This window comes from Carettochelys insculpta, chromosome 3 (assembly GCF_033958435.1).
Source record: "Carettochelys insculpta isolate YL-2023 chromosome 3, ASM3395843v1, whole genome shotgun sequence".
Classification (NCBI taxonomy): domain Eukaryota; kingdom Metazoa; phylum Chordata; order Testudines; family Carettochelyidae; genus Carettochelys; species Carettochelys insculpta.
Window position 1 is genome coordinate 109,548,430 of NC_134139.1, and position 25,741 is coordinate 109,574,170.

General features: G+C 43.2%; 1 protein-coding gene across 2 annotated transcripts in view; it reads left to right on the forward strand.

Moving 5' to 3' along the window:
* Positions 1-25,741, forward strand: part of ARHGAP18 (Rho GTPase activating protein 18) — a 108,693-nt gene that overhangs the window by 77,320 nt on the left and 5,632 nt on the right. For both annotated transcript variants that reach the window (XR_012645045.1, XM_074990587.1), the window contains exons 8-14: positions 2,377-2,454; positions 4,329-4,488; positions 7,059-7,141; positions 12,998-13,204; positions 14,926-15,072; positions 21,566-21,690; positions 23,055-23,116. Coding sequence is in view for 1 of the 2 variants with exons in the window: in XM_074990587.1 (XP_074846688.1) it covers positions 2,377-2,454; positions 4,329-4,488; positions 7,059-7,141; positions 12,998-13,204; positions 14,926-15,072; positions 21,566-21,690; positions 23,055-23,116 (862 nt within the window). In the remaining variant the exon portion in view is untranslated. The remainder of the gene's footprint in view (positions 1-2,376; positions 2,455-4,328; positions 4,489-7,058; positions 7,142-12,997; positions 13,205-14,925; positions 15,073-21,565; positions 21,691-23,054; positions 23,117-25,741) is intronic.

The following is a 25,741-nucleotide window of genomic DNA, read 5'->3' on the forward strand; positions in this document are numbered from 1 at the left end:
AAGGACCCTGGCACTCCAGCCACCGCTTCTGCTACTTTAGCAGAGACTGGAACTCCGGGCCCCTTTGAAATGCCGGACCATGGGGCAACAGCCCACTTGGTCCCCACCTGCTGAGCAACTCAAAGAACCCTTACAATAGCTGAATGTAGTGAGAATTCCTCCCATTCAGGGAAACACCCTGTGGGCAGATAGGTGGTGGAATACCAGCAGCTACCTCTAACCTTTGGTGTAGAGGCATTCAGGAGGGGGTGTAGATGAGAGGGAGCCTGGGAAACAGAATTGCAATAAAATTTGATCCATCACTGACATAAGGCACAGTGGCAGAAGTTAGAATCATCCTGCTGCTGGTTTAACTTTTGCCATGGTCAGGAGGCCAAGGATAAACTGTTCCCCACAGCCATTGTCCATTGTGTCCAACTACTACTTGAATGTGGGAGTCAGGACTTATGGGTATTAATAAGATCAAAGAATCCTTTAACCAGGGAAATATATTCTGAGCAAATCAACTTTTCTGATGTTTCAGCTTTCCTGTGATCTGTGCCAATCACATAAATGCCATGAAAAATAAACAATCCCTTTTATTTGCACAAATAAAAATGCTGCTCTACAGCATAGTTTGAAGTTCACACCTTATTTGGCACACAAGCATGTACATTATGAGTGTTGCCCTGGCTAAACATTACATCAGATGTTAATCTAAGAAACAACAGGTGTTATAATCAGCTGATATTTATAGAGTCTTTGGTTTATAATTAGATTTATCGTTTGATGAACACAATCACCTATATCTTTTAACCCAATATATTATCGCAGTTTCAGAGACACTGTACCTGTAGCTCCCCCTCTGCTGTCTTTTGAGGGCATCCACCTAAAGGCTTCTGCCTCCTAGCTGTCACCTCCCCTCCAGGGAATTTTGCATCTCACTCCCTTCTGACTGAGATTTAAGGCTGTGCAGCTTCCTTGTTTTATCCCAGTAAGTCAGACTGCCTAACAGGCCAATACCTACTCTTTGCTTTTATTCCATAGGCTATGTTATCACACAGCTCCTTCTAAGCAATCACATTATTCTAATAGCAAAAATATTACAGCAAAAACATTTAGACAATAAGAACCCACATAATCGCTAGATAGTTTACCGTTGGTCACCTATCTGCAGTGTCAGCCTCTAGTAGGATTTAGTCCTTCAAAACTCATAACTAGGTTTTCTCCATGGCTACAGGTTCATCCATCTCACACCTAGAACAGAGGCTGGTACATGAGCCATTTCTTTACACAGCTCAGGTCTTTGGTTTTGGCCTTCTGTAACAGGTAATGGGCAGACAGTGACTCTCCTCAGGACATAGCTTCAACAGATTGGAATTTTGCATAATAGGCGTTGGAGAATTTGCATTAACCTCTCCCTAGGGATTTCCCAGGAAATCTACTTCACATTTGTAGTCCAAAAAGTCCCTACTTCTCTGACACTTTTTCAGTATAATCTCTCAAATCTGTGGTCTCACATCTATCACATACTGCCTCCCCCATATCCCGCCCCCCAGAGAGTTTAAATATAATCCCAATACATAAACTTACTACAATAATGTCTTCCAAGAATCTTGCAGGAAATTGCCACATCAGTTACATATATGACATATACTGTAAATCTTTGTACTGTGATCATTCTAATTCATCTAAGCTATGCATAGGATAAGCAATTCAGGTGAATAGTCACAGAGAGGTAGCCATGTTAGTCTGTATCTTCACAAAACTTAAAAGTGGCAAATGACAGTTTACATGAAAGTTAATATAGTGTCTTCTAGACAAGAGTATATTATGTTTTTGGCTATGTTTATACTAGATAATGCAGTCAACATCTGATACATGATTTTAGCTAATTACCACTTGCGTAGCGAAAGTCTGTTCTTCGGCCATTTACTTCTGTGGCTGTCTTTATTGGAAGGAAGGTCAACAGGAGCACACCTCCCGTTGACCTTTCTTAATCCTCACGGCTCGCGAGGAGTTACAGGGTTGACATTAACCCTGGAAGATCAACCCTGAGCAGGGTGATCTTCTGGGGTAATGTAGATGTATTAGTGCTGATTTTTACTGTTCTAAGCAATTGGTGATTTACTTCTGAAATCTCAATAATTTAGGCAAGTTGTTCATTCCCCATCTCAGTAGAAAGTGTTGACTTTACATTTTCCTTTTCAAAAAAACCTCAGTTGTGTACATGAAAAAAATACAGGAGCAGTATCAGGTGTTCCTTGGGGATCCATATAATTGTATTACTGATAATCCATTTTGCCATCATTTGTGTTAAACATTGGAAGTCACTGTTCTCAGTAACATTTTAATTAGCATCTTGGCTTCATGCAGCTTGGTTCTGTTTATTAACAGCTGATTTCTCAAATAGAAGAGGCAAAATTGGATACAGAAGGTCTTCTTCGAATACCAGGAGTAGCCACAAGAGTAAAGGTAAAATACTGCATGAACTCTCAAAACCCTGAAAGCCTGTATTCATTTGCTGTTTTTATTTTTTGCTTGTTATCACTTTTGTAATGGCATGATTGGCAATGATATCATAATAAGACTACATCAAAATGGCTTTGATTTGTATTAGCTAAGGAGATGGTGTTTTATCTTGATTATGTTTGGAGAGAAGGTCAGGAGGCCAGGTTTGAGGCTGAGTCAAGGTTCAGATTCTGCAATCCCAAAATCTCATGAGTTCTCGCAAGATTTCCGACATCTTTGCACATCAACCAGATGACCAGTGGGCTCCTATGTAGGCTGTATGGCATTACAATATAATATTCACTAGCCTAATTAGGCCATTTTAAGGGCCAGGTTCAACTTCTAAAACAAAGCAGCTTGATTTCATAGTGGATCCTTTCCATTATCTCTACAAACAGCATTCCAAACTACTCAGGTCACTATTTAGTCTTTGTTCGCGTTACAGAGTGACTGCCAACTACATACAATGTCAGTATTTGCATTTATGCTGAAAACCCAGTACATGGTGTGTTTCTAGACAAGAGATGATTCACTAAGTGATGATAAAAATAATGAGGATCAAACATTTGGAAAAATTTCTTTGCGTGAATCTATTGTTTTTGTTAAACATTGAGCATTCTCAATGTTTTGCACAAATAGTAGAGAATTTAACAGGAAATAATACCCTTTGTAGTTTCTTTAAATTTTTTTCTTTTTAGAATTTAATAGAGATAATAGAATAGCTTTTGAATTCTATAGACTGGTACAGAAAGCCTTCAGTAAGGAAATAATGGTGCTTCCTTTTAAATTCAAGAGCAATTTTCCTTTAGCGTGGACAGTTTAAATTCCATCTATTATGCAGCACTCTTGCCTGTCTGCTAAAATACAATCTCTTTATATACCTGTACAGCTGTCCCTGAACAGCTTCCCTTTACCTAATGCTTGTTATCAACCACATTTTCAGTGGCTTTTCCCTTCTCCTGGCATGGGTGAGGTCATGGATTCCTTTCGCTTAGTGCCTAGGTGCTTCTGTTTCTCCTGAGAAATCCAGTAGTCTATGAAATAATAGAATGAAATGTGAAGTAGGAATCACAACTGGGAAACAAACATCTGTGTGATATTCTCCCACTTCCTCTAATCTCCCCCTGCCCCCAAAGACCTTTCTCGATAGGTGGCAAAGGGTGGTGACAGCTAAAGTAGCCTTCCCTCTCAGTACCATGCTGTTATGGATACATAAGACAATGTTGAAGCAGTCGGTGTTATTTGATGCTGCCTACCCTCCATAAGGTAGATCCCAATCCCCAGCTCAAAACAAGGATATGTTTAAGGTCCAACACTAGGAAAGACTCCCAAGGATCCAGTCCATAGGGACTTGGACACCTCAGCGCATGGCCCAGGCCTGGCTTGAGATTCTCCACAGATGTCAATGCATCCACAGGTTTGAATATTTCCTCATGCTGCAAGAGGAAGAGGTGGCCAGTGTTGCCTCAGAGGAAATAACAGAAACTCTTTCAGTCTCAAGTTGCATAATTATCTTGTTCTTCATAGGCTACTTCCTGCACAATGTACCATATGACCCTAAGGAAGGACTGCAGCATTTGACCCTATGTATATGCCAATGCCCTGGCAATAGCTGTTCTGCCTGGTGTCTATTAGCATTTGGTTTTAATTGCACACTACCAATACTTCTGCTCTACAGTTTACCTTTTTGTAGTAAATTAAGCAACAGCAGGTGGTGCTTGAATGTTAATTTCAGATGCCTTTTTTCAAAGGGTAGAAAGTATTGTTATATGGGAAGTGGACACATCTTCAACCAGCTTCAATAAAAGACGGCATTGGTGGTACTTCCTATTTTTCAGAGTCTTTGCCAAGAGCTGGAAGCTAAGTTTTATGAAGGGACTTTCAACTGGGAAAGCGTAAAGCAACATGATGCAGCGAGTCTTTTAAAACTCTTCATCCGAGAACTGCCTCAGCCACTGCTCACTGTGGAATATCTCAAAGCTTTCCAAGATGTGCAGAGTAAGCACTGTCCCTATTGTTTCAGTTATACAAAGGTGACACCACAAACAGCAGCGAATTAAACACAGAAAAGGGAGTTAACTGAACAAATGTGCCTTTGCTGTAAAACCATTTTCTCTAACATTACATGAGCCTGAACAATACATGACATTGTAACAGGATTAATTCCGTCCAGAAAAGGTTGACTGTTGCTTTGCTGGTGTTCAAAGGAGACATTTTTCACAGTGCATCCATGAATTAACACACAGTGGAAAGAAACCCCCAATTTACATAACAGTAGTTGGAAAACATGGGTGCTACGGTTACACTGTGGTTTCTATTTTGGGATACATTTGTATCCCGAAGTAGAAACACCACAGCCAAACTCCATGCTCGAAATAGCAGGGCTATTTCAAGCATGGTATTTTGTTCCCCCTACCCTCACTGTGAGACGGATAGCAGGAAGTTCAAAACAGGCACTTATTTTGAACTTTGGTGCTGTGTGGCTGGCACCAAATTCGAAAAATTACCTTGAAATAACTTACACAATTTGTGCAACACACACTGTGTAAGCTATTTTGAGATAGGGCTACAGTGTAGCCCTAGCCTATGTGAATTATAAGATGACCATGATTTCTGAATTGCCTTCACTCACTGTTAGCTTGAGGTAGAACTCAAGATTTGCCCCTACATTGACTCCTGCCCACACAGAAAATTCTCTAGCTTGAGTTAAGTGGGGCTTTATGCTAGAGCTTGCTGACTTTTTAAGATGTGGGTTGAGGCTCAAGTGCTGCTGACACCTGAATTAGGAATGCAGTAGCTCAAAGAACAATTTGCCTTCTGCTAAGCCAATAACTTGGTGTGGCACAAGCGTGGTTTGGCAGTGTGATTATTCTTATTGGAGCTAGACTAGCTTGACTGGAGTAATTCAAGATCTCTGTTTCAGTGAAACAAGACCTAAAAAGTTATGGTTAAGATAACAGTTTAAAAATCATCATTCTGTTTAAATAAGCAAGAGTGAGGAACTTACACTTCAGCAGGAGATCAACCAGAAGATGAACTATGCTGCTTTTGGTAACATTGGAGGGTATTTGGCATCTGTTTGCCAGAAAAAATGTCAGCGGTGTTGATTAGCATCAGTTTCCCAATAGTGAGCCCTTTATTGTGAGAATCGATTCCACCATGGCCTATTAGCTAATAAAGCACCAAGCTGGGCCAGAACACATACCTGTTGCCTTAAAAAGAGGGTGTATGGAATGCTGAGTTTGTGCCTCTGTCAGAAGCCCAGCATGGGTGGTGAGCCCCTCTTCTATTAACTTCCCCAGTCAGTGCTGGAGGAATGCTGACAGGTTTCAGAGGGATCCATTCTCTGTGGTCCATGGCCAGGAGAACTGGTTACTTTTCGAGGAGGGCATTTGGAGAATCCCAAAAGGCCAATCAAGCGAGCGACTGTCTCTCTTGTCACATGTTACAGGTAAGTGGCCCAGATTGCAGAGCACGTGATAGAAGTCAAGAGAGGAAAGGGTAAGGGCTTAAGCTACCTTTGTGTACCCTTATTCTGCAGCCAGTGAGCTATGGGCCAGTCCCTGCCTGCAACTTAGAGTTGCCACAGGAATGTTTTAAACTGGGTGGGCAGGCTGTAGCCCTCTGGGGACCCGTTCCAACAACCATCGGATGCTGGAAACTAAGAAGCTCTGTCCATGTCTTCATTCCAGTGTTCATACTGGTAGCCAGGAGAAGGTCATGTAGGATCTCCTATGGTGGCTTTACTACATTCAAGGATTCCTCTGTAGAAAAGGGGTCCGTACATTATTAGATCCACATCATTTAAGTCTCCCTAGTGCCAAAAAGGATGGTGCAAAATAGACCAGAGAATAAGTGTGAGTAATTTTTATTTATGTAATTATTTATTTTAAATGTGCCTGTCCTGCAGGTTCATATATAACTAGAATTGTGGCAGAATAAGAACATCTTCATGACACTTATGAACACCATCCTCAATACTGTTACTAACCTTATCATGGCTGCACCTGCTGTTGCTCATTTACATTACATTGACCATTTTTGAACAGGTTAGTCTGATGGGGTTGCATGCAACCGGACTCTGTGACCCAGCAGGTCTGGTCCTCCATTTTATGTTTTTAATCTATAGAGCATTAGCACACACCTGCTATATTCAGCAGTACATCATATACATTCTGCTGGACTAGACCTAGGACATTATGCAACAATTAACATTATAATTTCAGTCAATGACATACTCATTCATATGCTTGAACACAAGCCCAAATAGGGATGAGTCATTCTGCTTTTCTCCCAGCATGTTCTTGCATTGCAAAATAAAGTATGAGAAAAGGCTATTGTCAAAGCAGCAGTGAATCATGGTGCAACTGAGTCATAAAACAACATTTTGAAATAAACATCAGAGAAAGAGCTGTCAATCCTTTGTCATACTGTAAAAAACTTGCCTCGATTATTAAATGTATCAATCGTGAACTTGACATTTTACAAGAATATTTAACTCTTCATTCTTGCTTGGGAGGAAAAAATAAAACTTTTCCAGAAATGAGATTTATGTGCTTCCCTGGCAGATCTTCCAACCAAGAAGCATCAGCTACAAGCATTGAATCTTTTGGTACTACTTCTACCCGAAGCAAACAGAGACACTTTGAAGGTTAGACTGGCTATTCACTTTTTTAAACAAAGTATGTACTTCATTAGAAAAGTGACCTTATTATTAATGTATCTGTTGCGAAAAGTTTGAGTACCTTTTAAGATTATAACTAGCTGATTTTTATTTTTTCATATTAGAGGTAACTTGAGAGAAAGTAGAATTTTCAAAAGCGTGTGCATTTCTTATTTTTACAAGTGACTCAAGCACTTAAGAATCTAGCATTGTGTCTACATTGCAGTATCAGACATGATTGCAGTTTGGATGAATATATCTGTGCTAACTGAACCCAAACAAGTAGGGCTAAGAGTAGCTGTGTAGATGCAGGCTTCAGCAATGCAAGCAGATACCCAGGGGCCTTAGTTGACTTGTGGACTTCACACTGCAGTCACTCTGCTGCATCTATATAGCTGTTTTTCATCACCCTAATACGAGTATATCAGCCAGATTGCAGTGTAGAGATACCTTCAGTCTCAGTGAAATTCTATGGAACTTAGACTCCTAAAGGCTATATCTATACAGTGCTGTAAACGCAAAATAAGCTACATAGTTTGTGCTACGCAAATTTCAGCATGTGTGATGAGGTGTACAGGGATGCAGGAATAGTGTACCCATTATCTCAAAAACTGTTTTGAGACAACCGGCAGCTATTTTGGGATACTTCATGTCCTGAAGTAGCCCCCGCTGTGTCGACGTAACCATAGTGTCCAGAACACTTCTGAAAATGAGGCTTGGGCTCCTAAATCAAGTAGATGTTACAGTTTAAACACCCGTAAAAATCTGGGCCCTCTCACTTCTGAAAATTTTACCAGCAATCCTAATTATAATGTATGAACCACCTTTTCTTCAAACCTCCTAATCACAATCCCAGTTCAGTACCTTTTCTGCAGCAGCTATTGCTAGTTCAGATGGAAAAAATAGGCTCAGAATAGCATGGAGATAAAATGCCCAAAACCTCACTTGAATGTGATGGGTGTAATAGTTTGGCTATATCCCATTTTTTATCAGTACTGTTTATTTTCTCTCTCTGTGGTTGCATCTACACTAGGACACAATGTCGAAGTAGACTATTTCAAAGTAAGAACTTTGAAATCGGCTACTTCGACGATAATCATCTACACATCCTCCAGGGCTGGCAACGTCAACTTTCAATGTCGAAGTAGCCCTGGAGAACATCGAAAAGAGCCGCCCTGGAAACATGGAGTGTCCACACACACAAGCCCCCTCTTTCGAAATAAGGGGGCAGGAAAGCTCACGGACCGGGTCACAGAGCACACTAGCCCTTCTGGGGCAGCTGCAAGCCGCTCCCTTAAAGGGCCCCTCCCAGACTCACTCAGCCTGCACTGCACGAGCAGCCCTGCGTTGGTGATACAAGCCTCGCAAACCTCGAGCCCGCAGACATGGACCTCCAGCCGCAGCTGGAAGCCCTACAAGCTGCCTCCCGCAGAGCAGGCGCCCTTCTAGATGCTGCCTGGGCAGCTGCCCACCAGCTTCTGGAATGGGAGCCCTCCCCAGGAGCAACAGGAGACATCCCCGACCATCGGGCCCTCCTCACCCTCCCCCCGCTGGGTGCCCCGCCGACTCTGGAGCTACCCCTCCAGCACCGAGTGGTGGGAGCACCTGGTTATGGGGGAATGGAATGATGACCAGTGGCTGTGGAACTTCCGCATGAGCCGGCAGACCTTAATGGAGCTCTGCCAGTGGCTCATCCCCGCACTCAGGCACCACGACACCCAGATGCGGTGCACCCTCCCCGTCGAGAAGAGGGTCGCAATAGCTGTCTGGAAGCTGGCCACTCCAGACAGCTACCGCTCCATGGGACAGCAGTTTGGAGTGGGAAAGGCCACAGTCGGGGCTGTCCTTATGGAGGTAAGGAGGCCTGGGGCTGAACCCCCTGCTGGGGAGGGGGTCCTGGGTGAGTGGGGCCTGGGAAGGAGGCCTGGGGAGGGGGGTCTAGGTGAGGGGAGGGGTGAGGAGGGGGGCCTGGGTGAGGGGGTCACACTCTGCAAACCCTCACAGGCACCTATGTTCCCTCCCCACAGGTGGTGCGTGCCCTGCTGCTGAAGAGGGTCGTCCGAGTTGGGGACCTGGACGCGGCCGTTGAGGGATTCACCGCCATGGGATTCCCCAACTGCTTTGGAGCCCTTGATGGGACCCACATCCCCACCCGCGCCCCAGACCACAGTGGTGGCCGCTATGTCAACAGGAAGGGCTACCACTCTGTGATCCTGCAGGCCATGGTCGACAGCCATGGCCGCTTCCAGGAACATCTACATGGGCTGGCCTGGCTCTACCCACGACGCCCACGTTTTCCCTAATTCAGGACTGTGCCGCCAACTGCAGGTGGGGACCTACATCCCCCAGAGGGAGATCCCTCTGGGGGATACCACCATCGTACCCCTCTGCCTTGTGGGGGATGCGGCGTACCCCCTCCAGCCCTGGCTTATGCGGCCCTATACAGGCCACATCTCTGATAGCCAGGAGCGCTACAACGCCCAACTCAACCATGCCCGACAAGTGGTCGAGCGAGCCTTCGGGCGCCTGAAAGGCCGCTGGCGTTGCCTCCTGGCACACCTAGACCTGGGCCTCCCAAATATCCCCCAGGTTGTGGGGGCCTGCTGCACACTCCACAACCTGGTGGAAAGCAAGGGGGAGGCCTTCGTGCAGGGCTGGGCACAGGAGGCCGCAACAGCCTACCCCCAGCCAGCCGCCGCCCCGAGCCGCCAGGCCCACCAGGACAGGGTCCGGGTCTGGGAGGCCCTAAGGGAGTACTTTGACCAGGGGGCCCAGTGAGCGAGCCGCCGGCCATCCCTGCACCCCGCCCCAGCACCCACACCTCACCATCACCAAAAGCACACGGGACACAGGTTTTTGGAAAAATAAAACTATCATTATTTACAAGAACAAAAATGTCGCCTCTTTTTGGCAAATAATATTAGCAAATATAAAACGGATTCAATGAAAATAATAACTATGTACAATTGGGGACATCTCTAAAAACTATTATGGGGGGGTCAACTATAAATAACTATATACAGGGGTAGGGACAACTATGTACAGGGGGGAGACGTGGGCACGCCACACATCAGCCCATCATTCTGGGGCAAGGGTGGAAGGGCGCAAGCCCCGCCGTGTTCGGCTGGCCGGTCCCTCTCTCAGCTGGGGTCCCTGGCGAGGCCGGCTGGGGGGCCGGGAGCATGGGGAGGTATGGCCGAGGTGGGTCCTTGGCCCCGGGTGGCTCCTGCTCTGAGGAGCTGGTGGGTGGGGCAGCAGGCGGGACATCAGCAGGCGGGGCGGCAGAGAGGGCAGCACGGAGGACATCGGGGGAGGCAGACGGGCCACCAGCTCCTCAAACATATTGGCCACCCGGTTGAATGTGGCCATGAATTCCCACCGGGCCTCCCGGCGCCAGGCGGCCTCCCACTCCTCGAATTGGAGCCTCCGCTCCATGAGGTCCGCCTGGCGCCGGAGGGCCGCAGCCGTCTCCAGGTCATAGGTGGTGGTGCAGCAGTTTCCTCAGCGGGGTGGGCCCGTAGTGGGGCAGGTGTTGACCCCAGGAGTTGGTGCTCCAGTGGTCTGGGAGGGCTGTCGGGGACGACGGATGGTGCGGCTGCAGAAATAGGAGGAAAGGGGGAAGGGAGGCCGTGAGTACCCAGCCTTGACCCGTGGCCCATCCCTCATCCCCCCAAGGGCCTGTCTGCCCCCCCATCCATCCCCCATTGGTGCGTGCAGTGATCCTGTGGGTGGCCCCCTCCAGTGGTCCACCCCTCTCCCCTCCCACTGGCGGTGGGGCACGGCACTGTCCATGGGTGGAGGTGCTGCTGGGCACTGGTGGCTGTGGCACCGTCCCTGTGCTGTGGATTGCCCGGGCCATGTCAGGCTGGGGTGTTGTGGGGATGTGGGGGGCCCCCAGTCAAGTGGTGCCCCCGCCCCATGCTCAGGGGGTCTGTGCCCTGTGGGGTACGTACCTGACGGTGCACTGCCAGGCTCCGCAGATGCCCATGCAGCGGACACCCGGCTGGAGCTGCAGGATGGGAGGTCCAGCATGAGCTCCCCCTCCTCGCTGGACCACTCGGTGGCTGGGGTGGAGGGTCCCGGCTCTAGCCCAGGGGGTGCAGGGCTGGCCTCTGGACCCGACCCTGGCTCTGAGGCTGGCTGGGGCTCGTCGGCCATGGTGTCAAGGGTGGCTGGGGTGGGGGAGGAGGTGCCCCGGGGGCCCAGGATAGCCCTGAACTCCCGCTAATAGGGGCAAGCCGCGGGGGCAGCCCCAGACCAACTGGCCGAGTCCCGGGCCTGGGCGTAACCCTGTCGCAACTCCTTGACTTTACTCCTGACGTGGTCAGGAGTGCGGGCAGGGTGACCCCGGGCAGCCAGGCCCTCGGCCAGCTGAGCGAATGCCTCCGCGTTCCACCACTTGCTCCCCAAGATGTGCAGCACCTCCTCCTCCCCCCAGAGCCCCAGCAGGTCTCGGAGTTCAGGGTCAGTCCAGGAAGGGCCCCGCTTCCTACCCCGCTGGCTGGTGGCCTGGGAGCCCTGGGGTGGCCCGGAGGGGGAGCTCTGGGGCGCTCTGGAGGCTGGTTGGCTGCCATGGTGTCTGTCTGGTTGTGCAGGGACACCTCGTGGCAGGGCTGCTGCGTGCACGCTGCCAGCTTCCTGCTACGGGGTTTCCGGGTCCCTGTGGCTTTAAGAGCCGCTGAGTGCAGAGATCACAGAGCCCCGCAGGGGCTGGACAGAGTGTTTCAACCCCTCAGCTGCTTGCCGCCATGGAGGACCCCGCTATTTCGAAGTAGCGGGACACGGATCGTCTACACACACCCTACTTCGACGTTCAGATGTCTCACCGCTTAACTTCGATTTGAACGTCGAAGTAGACGGCTAGTGTAGACGTAGCCTGTGAGTTAGTATTTCCTCTTGACACTGGCTGGCCTCATGGCTTTAAACCTTCCAAATCACTTCGCTCTTTGGTTCTGTTCTCATCATGCTAAGCTTTGGTTTTGGTGTTTGATCACCATTGAACTGCAACAAAGACAAATTTGGAAGAGTTGTTTATAGCGCAGAGCTGCTTGGACAGGGGTTTTTTGGTCCAGTTTGACAAAAGCCGCATTGGAAATGTGCAGAACCTAGACTAGAAACAGCAGAAAGTGTCATCACTTAGAGACTGACAGGTGTTTTGTCAGTGTGACGGAAGCAGTTTCACTCACTACCTGTGTCTCACAAAGCACTTCTCTGCCCATCAGCAGTCTGCATGACTGGAGTAACTAGCGAAAGGTTTCAGCCAATGTTCCCTCTCAATTTTTCCATCCATGCGTAGAATAAATTTTGTTATGTACACTGTGTATATGCAGAGGTGCACCGCTAATAGAAACATGCTGGCAGCTGTGGGCACTGTAGGCACTCTGCTAATCGGGTGGGTGGCATTTGAACTAATGGCACAAATTTCTGCACAGCTTAGGGTCCAATAGCCCAGGTTCTAGGCCAAGCTCAAATGCCTGCACTGCAATTAAACAGACCCTTAGACAGGGCCCAACAAGCCGGCTGTCTCATTGCAGGGTGGATGTATCCTTTGATGCCTTCAAAAATTTTACCCCAAAGCTAAAGTGGAATGATGAATGATTTACTTCTCCGCACTCTCAGCTCCAAGCCCGACTTTGAGTTCATCAATAAAGCAGTGTAAGGAATTTCATATTGTAGCCTTGTGAATAAACACATCTGCACTCTCCATCATTCTTTTGTTTTTTTTATGTAACCTTTTGTTAACAAGGATATAAAAAAAAACCTTTCAAAGAGTACATAACGTGATATGTCACTCGATACAATTTTTTGATGTACAGAGCTTGTCAAGTGCTACTCTTGTTTCAGATGCTGCTTGAATTCCTCCAAAGGGTAATTGATCATAGAGATAAAAACAAAATGACGCTAAATAATGTGGCAATGGTGATGGCCCCAAACCTCTTCACATTTCATGGGTTTGCCTCAAAGACTATTGAACAAAGCGAATTTGTTATGGCTGCTGGAACAGCAAACGTCATGCGCTTCATGATTAAATACCAAAAACTTCTTTGGACAGTAAGTTTGTTCTTTAACCAATTATGCATGTTCCCTAAATTTTACAAAGTCACAACAACAGCATCACTGCTTGCAAGGAGGCACCTGAACCGCTGCCAGTGTTGTAAGAGTGAGAGTGACACATTTGAATGGGGGGAGGGGAAGACAGCAAAGGGCACAGCTGAGCTTTAACTAATGAGTAATTCTCAGTGAAGTTGCACCAATAGTAAAATCATTCTAGATGAGAAGAAAATTAGATTTTTGTCAGTCTATTAATGTGAGATGTAACCTAAATATCTGTGTGGAATATCTGATCTCAAAGTTAAGTAATCCGGGATATCTGTGGATAGTTCATTCTAATGAGCAGCTTGTCTCTTTCAGACTCAAGATATTTGTCTCCTGTTTGGCAATTTGTTTTTATATCCGGTCATTGTTCTTTGAAAAAATTAGTTGCATTATGACAGCTTCTGTTAAAGAACTACAAGCAGGATGTAGATCAGACCTATGCAACTTGGAGCTTTGTTTTCCCCTAGCTAGCTTTAACAATCACTGCCCTCCTCCAACTTACAACATTATTCCAGGGAAAATGCAAATTCCTTGTTTAATATTTTTTTGATTCAGGGAAGTAGAAACACTATAGCTATGTCTACACGAGCCCCTTTCAGAAGGGGCATGGTAATGAGGCAGTTTGGAAGATGCTAATGACACGCTGCCATGAATATGCAGTGCCTCATTAGCATAATGGCAGCCATGCGCAATTCGAAAATGCTGCTTTTGGAACACATGCCACCCATGTAGATGGGGGCCTTTCGAAAGCCCCCCTGTCCCCAGACTTCAAAAGACCCTTTTTCCTATTTGGTTTCAGCAATGGTTCATGGCAGCGTCTCATTAGCATCTTCCAAACTCCCTCATTACCATGCCCCTTCTGAAAAGAAGGTGCTAGTGTAGACGTAGCTTATCTGGGGCCCAGTTCTGTCACTTACATTCATGTGGAGACCTTACTCCTTAAATATGCCCATTAAGTTTGACACTAGCTGATCCCAAATGTGATGTCAAGGCCTGAGGCTTTGTCTACTCTAGAGTGTAAGGTCAATTTTAAGGCGCTTAATTCAATTTTACAATGTGACTGTCTTCACTGCAAATACCATTAGATCAATTTTAAGGGACACTAAGGTCAACTTTCTTGCTCCAACCCCCCAGTGTGGCATAACACCAAGTTCAAATTTAAAAGGTCAAATTAATGCTACTGTGGAAATGGCGTTACTTCAAATCAATTTTATCGGCCTCCAGAGATATCCCACAATGCCCAGAATATGTCCATCCTGGCTGCTTTCACCTCCACTGCTCTCCACGTGTGCAGGAAGTAGGAAACAGGAAGGCCAGCAATTTGAATTCATTTTATTTCTGACCAGCATGGCAGTTACATCTAATCATGAAAAAGAGACCCAGAATGCCACGGCCCTGCTGCAAAAGTCAAACTTTGGTGATTTAGTGGGGACGCACTAACTTAACTTTGATTTTATAAAATCTAGGGTTACAAAGTCAACTTTAATATATTTGACTTTATTTCATAGTGTAGACATAGCCTTAGACTGTTCGTGAATGTTTAATTGTTACTAGAATTAACTATTAGCTTTTGCAAGTCCTGTCTGACTCAGTGTCACGAGGTTGTGTAGTATTTTAAAGAAGCTAGATGTATGTTAAGACTATAATAATAATCATTAAAATGTATATTCTTTCAGATTCCTAAATTTATAGTCAACCAAGTGAGAAAGCAAAACACTGAAAGTCAGAAAAAGGAAAAAAAGGACAAAGCTATGAAGAAACTGCTGAAAAAGATGGCTCATGACAAGGAGAAATACGAAAAGCAAGAGAAGAGCCCCAATGATGTAAGAAAATAGACTCTTAGCATGTCATAGTTACTGAGCCAAATTCTCTTTTTACTGACAGACTAAGACGGCTACCTCTCTGTTGTTATTGATTTATCTAGGTATAACTTTCAATTCTTGGGTGTCCAACGAGACACACGTTCAAGGAATCTGATTTTCAGAAAATGCTGAGCATTCATCCTATGCAAATCAGATATCTTTAGGGGGCTTTTTAGTTTGGGTACCTAAAAAAAGGACACAAAGGACACAAAATCATGAGGCGCGTATCAAAATCTCATCCTGAGGTATAATCTTCATTCACTGTGTTTATATATCCTAATAGTATTTAATATGTGTTCATAAAGTATCTTTTAGCAAACAGTACAAAGATCTAATAGGAAACAGTTAAACTTCCCAAAGTATATTTTTGTGATTGTTGCTAAGTATCCATAGTATTGGTTGCACTTCCAGATAGAAGTGCATAATTTTTCTGCTGCTGTTTCAATTCTGTGCATACATTGTAATGATTCCAGCACAAAGTAAGTAGATGGTAAAAAATAGAAGAGTGCAGTAGAAAGCCAAAGTCAAAGCATGAATGTTTGTGTACCACATTCTTCTTTATAATTCCATTATATAAAACTAGTTTGGGAACTCTAGCACATATTATTCAGTTCTGGATACTGTCAGGTCAGATGGTAGCCATGTTGGAATGTGATCACAACTGACTTACAATTACAACCAATAACAAGGACAGTGAAAAACCTGGTAGGCACTATAATACAGTGTCTGGATGGGGTATATAAAGGGATTTTTAAAATCTAGTAGACTTGAGAAGTAGTAGTAGTAGTAGCATCCTTCAGTCTACGCAGACTATGGATCGCGCCCTTCGTAGTTCCATTTGGCATCCTCATTTGCAGCGTCGGCTGTGACTGTGAAGACCCACACGAGAGTGACAGTCCTTGCTGCACCTGTTGCATATGTAATGGGTGTCTGGCAGGTCCTTGCTGTGCTTTCTGTGGGCTCGCTTCGCCTTTGCTAGATTTGTGATCCTCAACTCACCCTTCTGAAGGCCCTTGTATAGTTCCTGCCTCAATCTGCTGCGATCATCTGCCGGCTCCTCCCAGCTGTCTGGCTTGATGTCTACTTCCCTGAGGTCTCTCTTGCAAACATCTTTGTAGCGCAGCTGGGGGCGTCGGGGAGGTCTTGAGAAGTATCTTGAGAAGATATTTGTTTTAAAACAGTGATGAGGACAAATTTGTCACGTTGTTAAGCAACTGAATACACAGTAAAACCTGTACAAGACATATCCCTCATGAAACCACTGTCTTAATAATTCATCCCCTTTTGTTCCCAGATACAGAGTACAATTTGGGTTCATCTTCAGTCAAGCATCATCTTCATTAAGTAGCCAGTTTTTGTCAGTCCCAGAAGTGATGGCTAAGGATAGATTTCAATATAACAGCCACTCAGCATAAACACATTCTAATTTTAAATTGTATGTGGGTTTTGGAGAAGTTTTTTCCTGTTAGTTCGAGTAGTAGGTCCAGTGTTTACAGACAGTTACTCTTAATGTGGGGTTTTTACCCCAACATACCTGTTGCATCATTATTTCTAATTATTTAAATATAATTGATATTTTAATTTATTTAGTGTTGGAATCCACTGTATCAAATGTAATGCATTTGAAGAGGCCTAGGAAGGCAGTTACTATTTTTAAATACACAACCAAATAACACCAAATATATATGTCCATTATACCATTCTGAATAAAATTTGTATGACCAGATCTTTAGCAGAGGTCATATTCCAGATTTCAGTGAGATAGAGACATCTTGTGGAAGGCTCTAAAACTGCAACTGGCCTGCATGGTCTGATTTCCTGTGTTATTTGTAGCTGTGGACAAGCTTTGCTACAGCTGGTAGGACTAGAGTTTTCTAATGTAAGAAATTTTGTCAACACTTACACCTGTCAGATACTTGACTTATGCTATATATGGTGTGTTGTGGTGCCCCTCTCATCTTCCTGTCTGTTGTGTCCTTGGGGGCAGAAGGATCTCTGAAATGTGTTAGTTTCCTCTCAACACACTGTAGCATGGGGTTCATGTTTATATCAGTTTCCTACGTTCTCCCAGGAATAGGAAAGGCAGGCAAACTGGAGAGAGGCTGAAATGAATGTAAATATAAAAATCCATGATCTTGAACAAAGACAACCCTATGGGTCTTCGTTGCAAAGTGACATAGCCTTGAAGTATATACTTTTTTCAAGAACACAACCCCTAATTTGTGTAATTTATAGATTTTTTTTAAGGTCTGGAAAAGCTGAAGTATGCATGTGACATTTAATGGTAGATTAAATAACTTGCCAATTACACTTTGATGTCTACTTCTTCACAGAATTAAAAACGTGTGGTTTATGTTTATGGCAGCCATAATTTGGAAATTAAGAATATATCAGTAACTACATATATTTGGATATTAAAGTCTTCCTGCACAATCACCCCCAGAATACCTAACAGAAAAATTGTCATGGTCAGTGTTCCCTCTCATTTTTTCCATCCGTGGGCAGAATAAATTCTGTTATGTGAAACTAGGCAGATGTGCACCACCCATAGCCAGACATGCTGCCAGCTGTGGGAAGCTGTGGGTACTCTGCTAATCAGCTGTGCGGCATCTGAATCTCTCCTGGGTCGCCACCCAAGCACTCAGCTTACAGGGAACACTGGTTATGGTGTGACATTCTTTGTAAAAGTGCTGCCTCTAAAAATGGTTGCTTTGGGATCTGTGTTGCACCATTAAAAAAGGAGCTTTTCAAAGCTCTGTGTAAACTGGCTCAGAAGTGGTGTGGTATTTAAGGACATGGTATTTGGCTGCATTTCTGCCACCAGGCAAAAACTGGGTCCTCGATCCTGCAAACAAAGGGGTTGGAGCAGACCTTTGTATACCAGGAACTCCATACAGTTAAAGGAATCTGCAACATTGCATCTGATGAGGGCTAGAGTGTTCAACTTCTCTTACCCATATTCAGAGGTATGTTGCAGCATTTGACAAATTTCTGACCAGGACACTGTTTCAGTACAGACTGATTCCTCAGACACTATTCAACGTTCTTCCAAATACACATGCCAAGAGCGAGGTTTCCATCTGTCTACCTTTTAAAATGGAGATAGCCAAGCATTAACACACAATTCCTTTACACTGACCGTTTAAAATGGAAAGATTAATTGCATATAGACTCTTTGAACAGTTTAGTACAGTTAGGATGTTGGCATCTTAGGAATGCTGCCACCCTCTGCTGCAGTACAGAAACTGCAGCTGAATACACAAAGATAAATCAGGCAGTATTTTTAGGTCTTTTTTTATTTTTAACTGATATAATTTGGTGGTGTTGAACATTTGCTGTCAAAAACATCTGTTTCTCTCCTTCCCTTCGTCCCCTTGCCCCAAGCCATCTAAGAGTTAGGACTTAGGTTTAATGTAACGGATCTTAAGCCAGCCATAAAATTGCTTATATTATTTCACGCATTAGCCTTACTGAAAAATCTATTTGCAGTTTATTTCACAAATCCTCATTAAGTGTGTAAAGCATTCCATAATATTTGATGCAGGAAAGCACAGTATTTGCACTTGGCTATCTGATACTATGCAGACATGAGACTGAACGTATAGTTCCTAATGACATGAAATACCTTCTTCTGGTGGTGAACTAGTCCTTTAGAATACTGAAATAACTGAGATAACTTTAGAATGCTTTAGGATTTTCAAGAGCCCATCTTTAATGGTTCATCTGTTTTCTCGTTTGCGGAATTAGATTTGTAAATAAATGAGGCTGATGTCTATACAATTTACATAGCACGCAGTCCCACACAAGTCAATGAGCAAGTGATGTGTTACAAGTTTAAGCCATAATGTTAAAATCACCTTCCTGTGTACAGGATAGTTTTTAAATGATAGTAGTGTCTTGCTTTCGCCCTGTATCCTGTGTGGTGGATTATTGTCTCCTTACTGCAGAACACGTGCTCTGTGCTCCACTTAAGGTTCACCCTCAGAATAGGGGCTGAGTGGGACTTAAGTGTTAAACAGTCTTTGGGTGGACGCTCTGCACAGGGGTGAAGCCTACCTTTAATGACAACTTCTTAGAAGCTCCTGAAGGTTACATCCTTTCCAGAACATCCACATTTATAGCTCTGTGGGCCAGCTCCATGGTGCTCATTGTCTCCTTACTGTTATGGTGCAAGGCTCAAGCTGGGTTTGAAACCTGCTTACGTCAGGCTACTGGGGAGTCCCTCAAGGTAGGAAAATCCTTGACTAGCATAACTACTTTTCTGTCACCCACTGTCTCATCCTTCTTGGCATGGGGGCCATTCAAGGCAGAGAGGGGCCTTGTCACAGACAGGACAAAGCAATCCTTGGCTGCATAATGGGCAAAGGTAGCTCAGCTCTATTCAGTGTTGTTATAGCTCTGTGGGCGTTAGAGAAATAAGGTGAGTGAGGCAATATCTTTTATTGGACTGATGTCTTCTCACTGACAGAAGTTGGTACACAAAAGAGTGCTTCACTCACCTTGTCACTCATAGTAACTTGCAGCAGCCAGTTTCTCCCTGGTGAGCTTTAGAGATAAGGAAAACAGAATGTACTGTAAAGGCATTTTTGCCCCCCCCCCACCTTTTCTCTATGAGCTGCACTGACCAGGGGTCAGCTGCAGCTGAGGTTTGTTCTCTAAGGTACAGGATCCTGAACTTTAGCTGTGGCTGAGCACAAACTCCTCCAAGAAATGTAGGAATTGAAGATGGTGCTGGTTTGTATTCTTTAGCTACAAAGCATGTTTTCTAAGCCCTGATTTCACAATATTTTGGAAATTCTTAACATGCTTCTTCCCTGGGCTGGTCCCTCCACTCATACAATCAGGGAAAGCAGAATTCACATCCATCCATAACATGCCCGATGAACATACACATTCATCACTATGCAAGCCAACTGAATACTAAAATGAAGAGTGATTTAAATTTACCATGCAGAACACAATGAAAGGCCTATTCAGGATATGCATAAGTAGCCTTTCCACCCTCAGAGGATTGCTCCCTTGTTGACAGTGAGTATGTTCATAACAGTTTTGAAGACAAGCAAGAGCTATTTAAGCACGAGCTAGTTAACTTTTTGTATACATTTTGACAGATGCTTATGGTCAGGATCATTGGAGGTAGTTTCTTGCAAGCTCTTGAGCCAACAGTTGTAAATTCTTTCAACATGACTAGGTGTTAAATCCAGCAGTTCAGTTCTCAGAGTTGTAAAATACATGAAAAGACTATAGCTGGGGCACAGTGTATACTGTGATTGTTCTTAGTCCATTGGTTTAAGATTGGACTTCCTTTATCACTGCAGAGCTCAGTACTGTAATATGATTAACAGTTGGATGACATCAGTAATCTATTGGTCTGATTCTAATCTTATTTATACTGGTTCTACAACATTCTACGTCCGTTGATTTCAATGGAGCTGCTGCAGTTATAGCAGTATATGTGAACATTTCTAGACTTAATTTTATAAACTTTGTACCTCTGATAATTCACTAATAATGAAATAACAGTCATTAAGCTTTACAATCCCTGAGTATAGAGGAAAAAATGAGAATTATTTCTTAGAACTCATATTTCTTTGCAGTACCCCTCACTCCTTCAGATATTTTAACACTTCTTTTCACATCAAAAGAAGGACATTTGGGGCCAGGCAAGTGGTAGTTTATGTGTACAGAAAAATTATTAAAGTTTTCTAAGAACAGAAATTAGGACTGAGTATATAAATAAATTATGCCTTCTTGTAATGCAGAGTGTCAGTGTTGTAAATTGAATAGAAAAAGCAATCATTTCTCTATACTGACATGTTTGATATTCCTCACCATGAGATTTATAGATTGAAATAAAATATATCCATTATGCAGCCAAAAGTGCATGCTGACTCGCGGAATAAAGTCTAGGGAACAAGAAAAGGAGGATAAAAGCTGTAGAAATGTTTTGGGAGTATCTGTCTATGGAAGGGAGAAAATTTTGTTAAAATCAATTGAGCAAATCTGAACGATCTGTGAATCCTTTTGTAAGATTGTTTGTAAATTTCAGGGTAAAGGAAACTGGAAATTTTTGCTCGACACTAGCCCATCCATCTCTTTTGCAAATCATACTCATGTATTACTCTATCAAATAGACAAGATTCTCAGAACATGCTGAAATTGATTCTTAATATAGTCTTATTCTTTACTGTTGTCATTCATAACATCTTTAGAAAATAATTAAACTTGACAGTTTTTTGTTATAAAGATCTCCATTGCCATTAAAAAGAGATTTGAGGGTCTAAGGTAATTTAGTAAATTACAATGTAGTTAACGTCTTTATGCAGTGATGTAGGCAGTAGTTAAGCATATTTACAGGGCCTTGTACTAAATTACTTATTCCATACAGTATTTGGAGAAACTCATCAAAGCCAGCTGCTAGCAGCTTTGTTCCAATTTCATTATTGCTTTGCAGGCTGATGTTCCTCAGGGAGTGATACGGGTGCAAGCGCCTCATCTTTCGAAAGTTTCCATGGCAATACAGCTGACGGAAGAACTGAAAGCCAGTGATATAGTAGCCAGGTTTCTCAGCCAGCAGAGGTACAAATGCCTTTTTGTTTTACTAACATTTCAGAATAAGTGGCTTTTAGTATTTCCTATCACGGAAAAAAGAAAAGTTTTCAAGTAGCTCAACAAACAACAGACAGGGTTAACAAGTAAGGTGAGTTCAGTGATCCCCTGAGCTGAATTTAGCCTGTTCAAACAGACGCTTGATAAACTAATGATTTGGATTGTTCCAAGAAGCACTTCTAATGCTCCTTACAGCCTAAATCATTACCTGTTGAGGCCTTCAGGAAAATACCAAAGTGCAGTATGTTGGTAGAGAATTAATTGCTGTTTTGTCAGCTGGGTTAAGAATGGGACTCATGGAACACAGTATGTTTTTACATCTTTCTGTGGAGAATTGAGTGGGGAATGCTAAGAAGAGTCTTGGAGAGAAAGAAATGGGGGAAAAGAGAAGAAAAACCCCTCAAGAAAAAAACCCCAAAATATGTAGATCCCCGTGAGAGAGATACACACAGATGTAAATATCTATGTTTTTGGGCCTAATCCAAATTGTACTGCAGTCATTGGAAACTTAGATGGACTTTAACACCATTAACTTAGGTGAACTTTGGACTCTGTGTGTGTGTGTGTGTGTGTGTGTGTGTGTGTGTGTGAGAGACAGAGAGAGAGAGACAGAGAGGGCGGAAGGAAGGTAATGCAAGTAACTTTTCAGCTTCTGTATCACTTATATCGTTCTTAATTACGGTAAGGTAGCATTCCACGTTGGCTAAGCTTAAGAACTGATTTCTATCTAGATTTTAAGGGGCTCATGATGTTGGCAAAAATTCCTATCAGCTGCAGGTTGACACATCTCACCACAATCAGATAATGATTTTCTTGGTCTCACCATCCAGTTTTGGAAAAGAAAATCTGACTTGTCCCTCTTTAGGTTACACAGACCTAAAAAAGATAACAATATGATTGTGCCTTCCTTTACACACTTGTGCTGCTATGTCAGAGAGATGAAATGTCTGATGGAGAAAAGTCACTTTTGCAACAACAGTTTAAAAACAAAACAAACAAACAAACAAAACAGAGCCAAAGAGCACAAAGTCAGGCTGCCACCAACTGTCTGTAAAATGATTATTCTTTTCTAAAGCTCTCAATTCATTCCCGTCTGAGTTATTTTTTTTCTTTGTAATTTACTATGCAGGTTTACTCTTGTTTGCATTATCGTACTGGTGTGATAGTCTTTTTTCCTTGCTCTGTGTTAAGATATGGATAAAGTAGAATTGTAGGAATAATTTCAGTGTGCTGTCAGTTTCCTTAACTACCATGACATTTCTCAGGCACATTTAAGTGGTTCGATTACAAGCTATTTGGTGGGATAGCTCATCATTTTGTTTTGTTCCTAACAGTGGAATTGCCCAAGCTCTCAAGAAAGAAGAGGTATTTTTATATGAAATTGGAGGAAATATAGGTGAGTTTCATTTCTCAACAGATTTCCTTACTGAAGTGAGATTGGTTGGGCCTAACTTTGCCTTCAGTTATAGGCACATGATCCACATTAATTTTGTAGTGGGTGCATGAAGGTTTGAATGAGGCAAATGTTTGTCTCGTTAGAGTCGATCAATCAATCAATTAATTAAAAGTTTAGAATTAAATTCTGGGCTTGATTCCTTCATTCCATGGATTCATCACTCACTTTCAGGACTCAAAAGAGTACATGTTCCACCAGAGCCACCAAGCACAGCTTAAAAAGCAGGTAGCTCTGGAAGGAGAGGGGGTGTGGGCCAGAGTATTCACATCTGGAGGCTTCACGGATTTGATCCAGGAACCTTCTGCTGGCTTGGGGTCTATGGAACATTGTCCAGGCTCCCAGATGCATAAAGTCCTGGGGAAGTATCTTCTGTGCCCCAGGGTTGCATGGGCAAGATGCACATTATCTCACAGTCGTCCTTTGCAGGTGAATTGGTCTCAGAGTGGATAGTAAGAGGTAGGTCAAAAGCATGTACTAATCTACACTATGGATATCTGCTAAGTTGGTGTTCCTAGCAGTAGTTAATGCATGATTATTTGCATTTCAAAAATGTCCATTACCATTATATGAATGTTTTTATATGCAAGGCATGCCCTAGATAGAAACACTATGTCCATTCTTCCTTTTTCAAAACTTTCTGCTAGAAGGGCCCAACTTTCAGTTCCCTTCACACCTGCCGGATATATTACAGATAGGAGCAAGCAGGATCCAGAACACACCCAAAAGATGGCTTTCATTCCTTCATTTTACAATGTCTAAGAACATTCTGTCTCAGCCCCTGCAAATCATACCCTGGCAGAAGAGCCCCGACCAATTATGGCTTCCATACCAGTGGGAGGTGCGACTGGAGGTCACTGATGTGCTTGCATCATTTAGGGAGGGCTTTGTAGGTGAGGGCCGGAACCTGGAGTTGGACTCGTAGCAGCAGAGGTAACCAATGCAAAGTTGGTGTGTCCTGTTCAGGAGTTATTCTGCAGAATAGTATTCAAATTGTAGTAGCTGGGCAAGCTTCCAGGAACTTACCAGGTGTTACCTTATCATAATAGTCCAGTATGAAGGTAAAAAAAGCATGATTCTCTTCCAACGGGGAAGCTTACCCCCAATTTCTGCTCAGTCATAGAGGAGGAAAAGTGGTTTTGAACACTGGTGCTACCTGGGTATTTAGCAGCAGAGACCAAAAGATTTGAGAGTAGAGAAGAGATGAGATCACTGTCACAGACTTTTGCATTTCTCTGAAGGGCTGTTCCAGGCCAAATGGCATCACTTTTGTTTTTGCTGGGATGAGCCTGAACCAGCCGCTTTTTATTCAATAGCTTACATTGATGAGGCATCAGGGAGACCTTAGTGAGAAGGGAGCACAGAGCTGGCATGTTGGTAGCACCCTAGCCCACAGCATCTTCTGATCTCCCCTGTAAGGAGAGAGGCATTGCCACAGCTCCTCCTATTGGTTTATTTTTAAAAATAAAAAATATTTAAGCACACTGACCAATAAAACTGTCCTATCTTCAGGCTCACTGTTAGAGCTTTCCTTACGATACCCCTTCCTATAGGCCGCATGAAACATTGATGAAGTCACTGACAATGGGAAATACTCCCTGGCCTTCGGGTTGCATATTTCACAATCCTTACTCTTTCCAGCCTATTAAAAGAAGAGAGAGGCTTAGTGTAATTAATGCCAGAACTACATTTGCAATGCAGTGCTAGAATTTTTCTTTAATGAATGAAAATTTTTTCTTCCTGAAGTCTGTAATGAGAATCACTCACTAAACAATTTTTAATGAGCTAAGCAAATTAGATCATTCCTGAGCAAGACATGAACTAAATTTACTTCAGCACCTTAAAAACTAACATATTTATTTATTAGGTAATAAGCTTTCATGAGTAAGACCCCATGAAAGCTTATTACCTAATAAATAAATGTCAGTCTCTAAGGTGCTACAGGACTGTTGGTTATCTGTGAAGCTGCAAGCTAGCATGGCTACATCTTCTGAGTCTATTAAATTTATTATGTTTTTTTCTATTAATTCTGGCTTAAGTTTACCAAAATCTGTAACTTTCACCAAAACTTAATACTGTCCTACTCTCTGATGCTAACCTATTTTTCTCTACTGTTTTAAAGCTTTAAAAACAGTTTAAATATTTTATATAAAAATCATTTATTTTATATTTTATACCAAAATCATTGCAATATCAGCTCTTATTATAGGCACAATTTACAGTATGTTATAGACAGTATAATATCACTTTCACTAATACAGCTTTGCAAGGATAACTAGACACACAGGTTTTTATTCTATGCTCATTATTCTGCATATCTAAATGTCTGATAAAATAGTATTCATTTATATCAAATGTCTGCACAAGGTTCTTCATGTGTATCTGCACAGATTTTCTGTATCTGTTCAGTAAGGCTGTCTTCTCAGTTCCATAAGGCTGTTTTTAAGAGAGATGCATTTATTTTATAGCAATGATAATATTATAGAAAAAGATATTGTAATTGACTTCAGTGGAACTGAGATCTCTATGGTATTACCTGTCAGATATATTGTGGCAGTATATAATGTA